The 9,190-nt window shown below is 36.6% G+C and overlaps 1 protein-coding gene across 1 annotated transcript in view; it reads right to left on the bottom strand.

Moving 5' to 3' along the window:
- Nucleotides 1–3,929: 3,929 nt before the first annotated feature.
- The window catches only part of LOC107752768 (thioredoxin, mitochondrial-like), an 8,234-nt gene continuing 2,973 nt past the window's right edge, over nucleotides 3,930–9,190 (bottom strand). Inside the window, exons 2-4 of the mRNA XM_016568824.1 lie at nucleotides 7,067–7,266; nucleotides 5,454–5,577; nucleotides 3,930–4,164 (exon numbers count right to left, since the gene is read on the bottom strand). Coding sequence (XP_016424310.1) covers nucleotides 4,051–4,164; nucleotides 5,454–5,577; nucleotides 7,067–7,266 — 438 coding nt within the window. The 3' untranslated portion in view covers nucleotides 3,930–4,050. The remainder of the gene's footprint in view (nucleotides 4,165–5,453; nucleotides 5,578–7,066; nucleotides 7,267–9,190) is intronic.

The raw sequence follows: 9,190 nt of genomic DNA, 5'->3' as shown, positions 1-9,190 counted from the left end.
CTTAGCTGGTCAGGTGGGTCTTAGCTGGTCAGGCTGGCCTTAGCTGATCTTAGCTGCTCAGGCTGGGAGACCAGCTAAAACCAGCTACTTCCAGCTTAAACCAGCCAACCAGCTTAGGCTGGTTTTAGCTGTTTTTTTTTCAGCAGTGTGAGACGTAACTTTGTCACCCCAGAGTCAAAGAATAAAAACAAGAAATTATGTTTTGCATATGTAAGACAAATTTATCTTTTTGTGTTTAAAACTAAACCATTAGATAACATATTATTAGTTATTTTAGCTATTTCTTATTTTCATTTAGTTTCACTTTAAGTACTAAAATAAAAACTTTATAGACATACGTTATAGCCAAAAACAGTTAATTTTTAATCTAATTTTAATATTTAATAAACATTTTATTCCAGTTAAAATGAAATCGCAAAATAAAACCTGATTCAAAATATGAATAGAAACCAACAGTACATGGCAGAGAGCGAAACATCAGTCACTTTTAAGAGCCCTATTTTCACAAACAAAAATTTCTTAAGAAAATACCTACTCTTATAGATTTCTTTTGTGAAGTACATTTAATCAAATCACTAAGAATAATGAATAAAAAAAAAGTACTTATTTTTTGAAGAAATATGATGAGATCTTTGATTGATGATTGATACCTGTTTTGTTGTGCTTTTTTTTTCTCCTCTTACTTTTTGGTTTATGTGGGAATGATACATTATGCAAAATTGATTGTACTTGTGTAATATGTACTTTTGCTGGAGATGTGCTGTGTTTGCACTATTGTTATGTTTATAAAAACTTAAATATTTATACATGCATATTTTGCAAAAAAAAAAAAAAAAACTTTTAAGAGCACTATAACATCAGTCACTTGTAAAACATCTGCTGTAATTATAGGTGCACATGTTGCTCGAGGTTGGCATGTCGCTGTAAAGAAGATCTGTAAAGTTGCAAATGTAACCCCTCTCCCCCGGGTCCGCTCCGCCACACCTCGTAATCTGATGGTATTTTGCCCCATCCATTTTTCCTTTTATCCTGACAAGTGCTCCAGTCGCTGCTGCAGAGAAACAACTCCATAACAGGACATTACCACCTCCATGCTTTACTGGAGGAATGCTGTTATTTGGATGGTGAGCTGTATTCATGGGCATCGGAAGCAAAAAAATTAAAATTAAAAAAATAAATGTGTTTGGGTCCTGCCCCAGAAAAGTTTACTGGAGTAGATGCCATTTCCTGCATTCTGGTGCCTTTCAATTAAACAATTGTTTTTGTAGCCTAAAAAAGTGACCACATACCTGGCAAGGTTTCCCAAAAATTAACACAGCAACAAAAGTCTTGTTGTTTTGAAACAATGTCAGATAGTTGGCGTTATAACAACATAGTGTAAGTGTAACTGTAATTTAATGCTGCAACAAAGACTACATGATGCCTTTAAAAGCAACAAGCAAACAAATGATGAACATTCACTTAAATAGCAGCTTGTTTAGTGACAGAAAGTGAGCACACAGCCAGACCCACCTGAGCAACAGCTAAAATGCTTTGTTTACCTTGCTGTGTAACGGGAGTGCAGCAGGAGCGAGTAGTGAAAACACGGAATGGAGCAGGGGCGCGGGAAGATGTTTTCGGTTGGGGGTGCTGTGTGTGTCCGTTGTGGGGGGGCTGGTTCACTTACGTCGGTGCTCGTGCTGGGGCTGGTGTTGTTTGGATGCCGATTTTGGAAAGGTTTTGCTTATCTCCTCGTATTAAAGTTAATCTTGTTCGCATTCTGTATAGTTCATGTCTGATACCACGCGCCAGCGTCACGTGTTCATGAGGATTAGGCTAATCATCCCATATAGAAAACATCACAAGTAAAATTAATCATGTTTATAAAGATAAACATGGGTTTATTATAGCCCACGTACAATTTACATTTCAGAGATCATTACAAATAAATTATTAAATGCTAAAACTGAATAAATTTAAATGAACAAACTTGGCGTTGCATTTGCAACCATGTGAAAACAGGGGGTGCTGCAGCCCCCTCAGCACCCCTACTTCCCGTGTCCCTGCCCTGGTGCCATTTTGGAGAATATTAATTTGTGTTCCGAAGATGAACAAAGGTCTAACGGGTTTGAAACGACACGAGGGTGAGTAATCAATGACAGAATTTTCATTTTTGGGTGAACTAACCCTTTAAACACACCTGCTGAATTGCATGTATAGTGAAATCACTGCACTGCAATATGAAAATAGTTTAGGTGCCTGAAAGCAACCTGTTTGAGACACGCAGCTCTCTCTCATGTCTGCATGACAGACAGGGAGGTGAATGAGTCCCACAGTGCTCATTGAGGTTACTAATCCTTTAGTTAAAAAGAGCCTCGGGCTGAACTAAAACAAGATCCACCTCTCCAGAGCCTCACACCCCTGCTGAAAAAAAAAAAAACCAGTTGGCTGGTCTTAGCTGGTTTTAACTGGTTTCCCAGCCTGACCAGCTAAAGAAGTGGTCAAAACCCCTCTAAAACCAGCCTGCTGACCAGCTATGACCAGCTAAAACCAGCTTAGGCTGTTTTTTTCAGCTGGGATGCGCTCCACAAACACAGACCGAAAAAACATTAGGGACAGTCCCGGACTTCCCATATGGGATAAAGGACCCCACTAATAATGAACCTGGGATCCCCTTGTGTTTATATATATATATGTTTAATTATTGCGCAGACATTGTTAGTCATTTGTCCCAGTTTTGTAGGTAATCCCACAGAAAACTGTAAACACTCTCAAGTGCGCCACACGCTGGACAAACTTACAGGAATTTTATAGTAAAAACAATAGTTGTGAAATATTACAATTTAAAATAACTGTTTTCTTTTAGTATCATTATTAACTATTGTAGTTTTTATTAATAGTTTGAATTGGTTTTCATTTTGATATTTTCTGTTTTCATTTTAATTTTAGTAAAAGCTTCGGTAATTTAGTTTTTGGCAGTTTTATTAGTTTTTTTAAGTATGTCTATAATTTTAATTAATTTTTATTGATTTATTTTTGTTAACTAAATGTTTAATTTTTGTTTTAGTTAAACTAAACAGATTTTCCCGGCAACTAGTTGAAATAAAATTTAACGTTTATTTTATTTCAAGTATGGAAAAATGATTTTTAAATGGTTTTAGTTAACTATAATAGCCCTGATTTGCTCTTATTATTATGAGTTTAAAATGTGTTGCTGCTTAATATTATTGTGGAAACTGTGATACATTTTATTTTTCAGGATTTTTTGATGAACAAAAGGTTCGAAAGAACAGCATTTATTTGAAATAGAAATATTTTGATGCATTATAAACATCTTAACTGTCTCTTTTGATACATTTAATGCATCCCTACTAAATAAATGTTTTTACGGCCCCCAAATTTGTATTTAAAACAAGAATACCAGAATATGAAACACCAGTCAACAGCTGTGAGTTAAATACAGTACAGTTGCTTTATTCATAATTTCATCTGACTAGTTGTTTATATTACAGTTTATATGAGCTACAGTCTAAACAAAAGCATTATCAATCCCATGCATCCTGCACGAAATTCAGTCAGATCCAAAGAAAAGAGAGAAAGACAAACACGCCGTGATCATCACACACTTTCACATTAGTAGGCATTCAGGTGTGAAACAGCGGAGCGAGAGGAAGCGCCCTCAGGTGGAGCGGATGAGGATCTGCGTCGATCCTTCAGTTCTCCTCCAAAGCAAAGTACAGCAGCTACAGGACGTCCCAGAACACTTTACAACATTTTTACCGCGGTAAAACAAGATGCACTGCCACAGACCCTCTAAAAACACATATCGACGCACACACAGTTAAGGAAAGCAGGAGAGAAGGAGAAGCGAAGACCCTCCGGGACGCAGTTTGTCTGTGAGGTGGGCGGGGCTAGAGGGGGCAGTGATTGACAGCTTCACTATTCAAATATCGACACACACACACACACACAGTTAAGGAAAGCAGGAGAGAAGGAGAAGCGAAGAGCCTCCGGGACGCAGTTTGTCTGTGAGGTGGGCGGGGCTAGAGGGGGCAGTGATTGACAGCTTCACTATTCAGTCAGCTTCTGCACAAAAGAATCCAGCTGGTCTTCATCTTTGACGCCCACGAACTGGTCGATGACATCACCGCCGCGCATGGCGATCACCGTGGGAACCGCCGACACCTACAGCACATCAGGAACAATCAGCATCCCATAATAAACAGAGGGATCTGCTGAGATTTGCTGTCTGGTTATTTGGCGTCCCAGAACGACGTATGAGTAACTGACGGTCAACAATCAGAAATATTTGACTGCTGAAAAGTGTTACTTTAGTATCAGAGATGCTGTTTTTATTAATAGCTTGAATTCCTGTATTTTTATATTTTCTGTGATTTTTTTAATTAAATTTTTATTTAAGTTTTAGCCATTATTGTGTGTTTGTCATTTTTATTTATGTCAATAAAACTATATGTCTATATAGTTTTTATTCATTCATTATTTTATACACTTTTAGTTGTAGTTTATTTTAATACTTCTCACACACACTCACATATTGAAATTAGTATTCATTTAGGTTTTTATTACTATAATTATATTTGAAATTTAGTTAAAATTGAGTAATTTTGTCATTGTATTATTTTTTTTAAATATGTCTATACAGTTTTGATTTTAGTTATAAAATTGAGTTTGTTATAGTATTTCATATTAAACTAAATGAAAATGAGAAATTAGCTGAAATAAGTTTTAAATTCTTTTTTATTTTTATTGTTTTATTTGTATGTTTTATTTTTTGCTGAAGCATGTCGTTCAAATGCAGTTTATAATCATATTTCATGAGATCAGCAGAAGTTATAGAAGCTAGTTAACAGAGGAAGTGAAGTATAAAGCTGAAACGTTCATGCTGAGGGTGTTTTTCGAGAGCGATGATTCAAAGGAATCAAATGAACTGGATGAGAGTTTTCCCCAACATTTACCACAAGATAAAACCCATCATAGGGCTTCAGCCTCATTAATATTCAGCTGAAAGTTGTAAAAATGACTGATGGGTATTTTTAAGATCTTGTATGTTTGTTTATGTCTAAAAAGCAATGCTGGTCTTGTATTTTTTTGTGTGTAATATTTATATAATATTATAGATTTTTAAAAATAATTTAAATTAACTTTTAATTTTATGTTTTCCATTTAATTTTCATTTTAGGTTAATTTACTGCAATTTTGATGTGTGCTTTTGTCATCTGTATTAGTTTCTGGTGTTTTTAAATATTACCATTTAGGTAAAAAGGTTTTTATTTATTTCCACTAATTTTAGAGCAAAAACAAATACAAACGACAAAAACACACAATAAAATTCAGGTCAAATTTAATCCAGTTAATTGCCAAAACAACATTTCTCAGTTTTGTTTAGTTTGAGTTTTTCTATAGTATTAACAAATCTGTTTTTAATAATTGTATTTGACAGGCCTGTGTCGTACCCCGTACTCGATGGCGAGGTCTGTGTGTTCATCGATGTCGACTTTGGCCATAACGACTCGACCCTTCTGCTTGGCGATGGCCTTCTCCAGCCGCGGGCCGAGGATCTTACAGGGACCACACCACCTGCAACACAAACACACGGCTGATTCAGTCTCACTGCAGCCGCGTCCCAAGAAAACCCACTGCAGAACTACAGAGGACTACAATCCTACAGAGGACTACAATCCCACTGCAGAACTACAGAGGACTACAATCCCACTGCAGAACTACAGAGGACTACAATCCCACTGCAGAACTACAGAGGACTACAATTCCACTGCTGTGAACTACAGAGGACTACAATTCCACTGCAGAACTACAGAGGACTACAGTTCCACTGCTGTGAACTCTGAGCCACAACAGACACAGCGCTCGATTTATAACACACAACACCTGCTGCTTTAAACAAATGTTCAATATCATGTGGTGCAACCATCCTGTGCACATGTGAATCATTCGTTTTATTTGACATTTTTCAATCTTGAGTCTTGAATAAGTATTTTTATTCGTAAATATTATGAATTATTAATTTACAAATATAAGTGTTTTCTTATGACGCACCACGTGACATTTTACAATCTGAACAAAAGGTGCCTTAGTATAAAAAACATTTGATATCTCATACAGAAATGTAAAAAAAAAAAATGCTCATCATAGTGTATATTAAGTATTTGAGTGATTTAACACTGTACAGCCTGACATATAGAAAAATAATTTGAAAACATTTTTTTTTATAATATTGTACAATTTATTGAAAATATATAAATGTCTAAAACTCTTGTTTTTTTTTGTTGTTGAGTATCATATATTTGATACTTTTATGGTTCATATAGTGTGATAAAGTGAGAATATGGAGGAAAAACAGCTCAGTTTTATTCAGAGACTCAAACTGAGCAAAAATATGAATCTGCTGCAGATGCTGATATTTATATGATCAAAAAAAGATTAAATTCTGAGGCTTGTAATGTAAATCAGTGAGATCTTTCTAACAGTATAGAGCAGATACTGACATAAAATGCTATAAATATCAGTCGTCACTCTATATCTCCATTCTCAGTAAAATGAGATTGAAATGATCAGAACATATAATGCAGTGATTGAGATGAAGAAATAAAGGCTCCTCAGAAGATGTGAGATGTTCAGGCTCCGCTGAGGAACATCAGAAGATGTGAGATGTTCTGGAGGCTTGTGAAGATCATTCCTCCGCTGAGGAACAGTGAAAGTAAAGCTTCTGGAAACAAACGCTCCTCAAAAGATCCTGAGGATCAGATTTGAGACTCTAAAACATGATTGATGGAGAATCAAGTAAAGCTGAGCTGCTTCAGTCTAGTAAGAGTTCATCTGGAGATATGACTGAAGTTATTCTGACGCTTACTTGATAAAAATCAGTCAAGATTTGACACGAGAAGCTCCAGCTGAAGCTGGACGTTTGTACAATCACACTAAAAGAGCTTTGACTGGATAAACACTCTCAATCAGAGACAGAAGGCACGCAGCAGACGGAGTTCTGATCATGTTGGTCATGTGCTTTAATGATGGCTGACTGTGATCAGCAGCAGTTTCTTGTACGTACTGCGCGTGGAAGTCGATGAGGACAGGCAGCTGGCTGTTGATGACTCTCTGGGTGAAGTCGTCGTGGTCCTGCACGCTAAACGACACGCTCCTGCAGGAGGCGTTCAGACGAGAGGAGAAGGACGAGGAGCAGGAGACGCCAGACGGCACACCTCTGACAGAAACACCACACACCCTCCCCACCAGCAGCCTGAGAGCCATCTGACCCACAGAGACAGAGCATTATTACACTAAACACCAGCATCACCACAGTAGGGCTGTAAAAAAAAATTCGAATTTCGAATATTCGTCGAATTTAAAATATAAAAATAAAAGCAGGAGGATCCAGGTGAGCTATTTTTTTGACAGAAAGATATTTTAGTGAAACAGCCTACTGATACTACATATATATATATATGTGTGTGTGTGTTTTATTACTATCACTTTTTATATTTATATAAACATTAATATCATATATAATCTAAATTACTTTGTAATTACCATACTTGAAGTTTTATTATTACTACTTTTTATATTTACACTTGTTATATTTATTTTTACTTATAAACATTCACTCTCTCTCTCTCGCTCTCTATATATATATATAATATTAAATTTATTAAAACACCATTTTCTGTTAATTCTTTCATAATGATCATACATTTATTTTGTACAAATATAATGTTTAAAGGTACAACACATTTTTGTGGCGCTACTAAACATTACACGCTACTAATTTGTTTAAATAGCAAATTACTTTATATATATAATTGTAATTCAACGTGTTTTGCACAAAAATAATACAAATAAAAAAATAAGCAAATATTATTTAAACGTCACTGAATGTAAAAATCATGTGTGTTATGAAACACAGTTTCCAGTCTGACAGACGCGGAGTCTCTATAAGATCATCCCCCGGTTAAACAGACAAGGCTTAAACCTAATCCCAGACTAAAATCTAAGTCTGGGCCGTTTCAACTGAAAGAAACTTGCTCTGAATGATTTTAAAATATATCAGTGCCTTTATTTTGTCTCAAAATGCACACCAGCATGGCCGGACTTACCATTGGGCTTGAGTGGGCTGCAGCCCATGGGCCCCGCCTTGTAGGGGGCCCCGCCTTTGCCCGTTTACGTTTGTTTGATTTGTTCGTTATATGCCAGTCAGAATTCAGAAATTATTAGCCGCATTTCCACTAAATGGGCCAGCCGGGGCTACAGATTACAACTACGACCTTCGAGGCCACAATCAAACAGCATAAACTGGTATTTATGATTATTTCACAGAAGAATTGTGTGAATCGCATCTGCACCAATTGGTTTGTTATCACATGACTACTTTAAACAGCTCCATTAAGCCTTTAGCCCCAAAGAGCGCACATTTAGAAAGATCATGATAAATTCTCAAATGTTCACACCTCATTTCTTTACAGAGGATGATTCTACATTACTATATTAATGTTCCACTAAATTATGCGATCATCTGATGAGTTTTGAGCGCTCTCTCTCGTCTTACTGCCATAATGGGGAAGAAATGTCATCAAAATGATTTTAAATAAGAAATAGCAATTTAATGATTTTCTGTTTTTATAGCTATGCCTATGATATAGGACTTAGCTAGGGTGACCAGACGTCCCGTTTTTCCCGGGACAGTCCCGTATTTCAGCTCTTTTTTTAGTGTCCCGACTTATTTTGAAAAAATCATGTTTTGTCCCGTATTTCAAAATTTCTTCTGTCATGAGAGAACAGCCTAATCAAATGTAAGTAAGCTTGTCGTAGAACCAAATTACCATCCAATCACAATTCGTTATCGATTAACTTGCAGTAAGTGAAGGCGGGTATAGGCGGAATCACGCAGACACACAGAAGCGCTATCTCGGCCGCGCGATCCCAGTTCTGCGATCAGTTCTGCCTGCGCCTTGATTGTTAAATACACACAGCTGTCAAAATTAGAGCCCGACCGATATATAGTTTTGCCGATATTATCGGCCGATATGAGCCTGTCGCCGATATATCGGTATTGGCGAATATGCCGCCGATATGAAAATTTTTTTTTACAGAACATATAATGCAGATAAAATGCTTGAAATGGTGTAATTACTTAGTTTGTCCAGCAGAGCGCGCTCCATTGTTTGCTACTGGCGACCTG

This window comes from Sinocyclocheilus rhinocerous, unplaced genomic scaffold (assembly GCF_001515625.1).
Source record: "Sinocyclocheilus rhinocerous isolate Xijiao unplaced genomic scaffold, SAMN03320098_v1.1 scaffold1965, whole genome shotgun sequence".
NCBI lineage: Eukaryota > Metazoa > Chordata > Actinopteri > Cypriniformes > Cyprinidae > Sinocyclocheilus > Sinocyclocheilus rhinocerous.
Note: the sequence above shows the minus strand (reverse complement) of the source record. Positions and strands in the feature narration are given on the sequence as shown.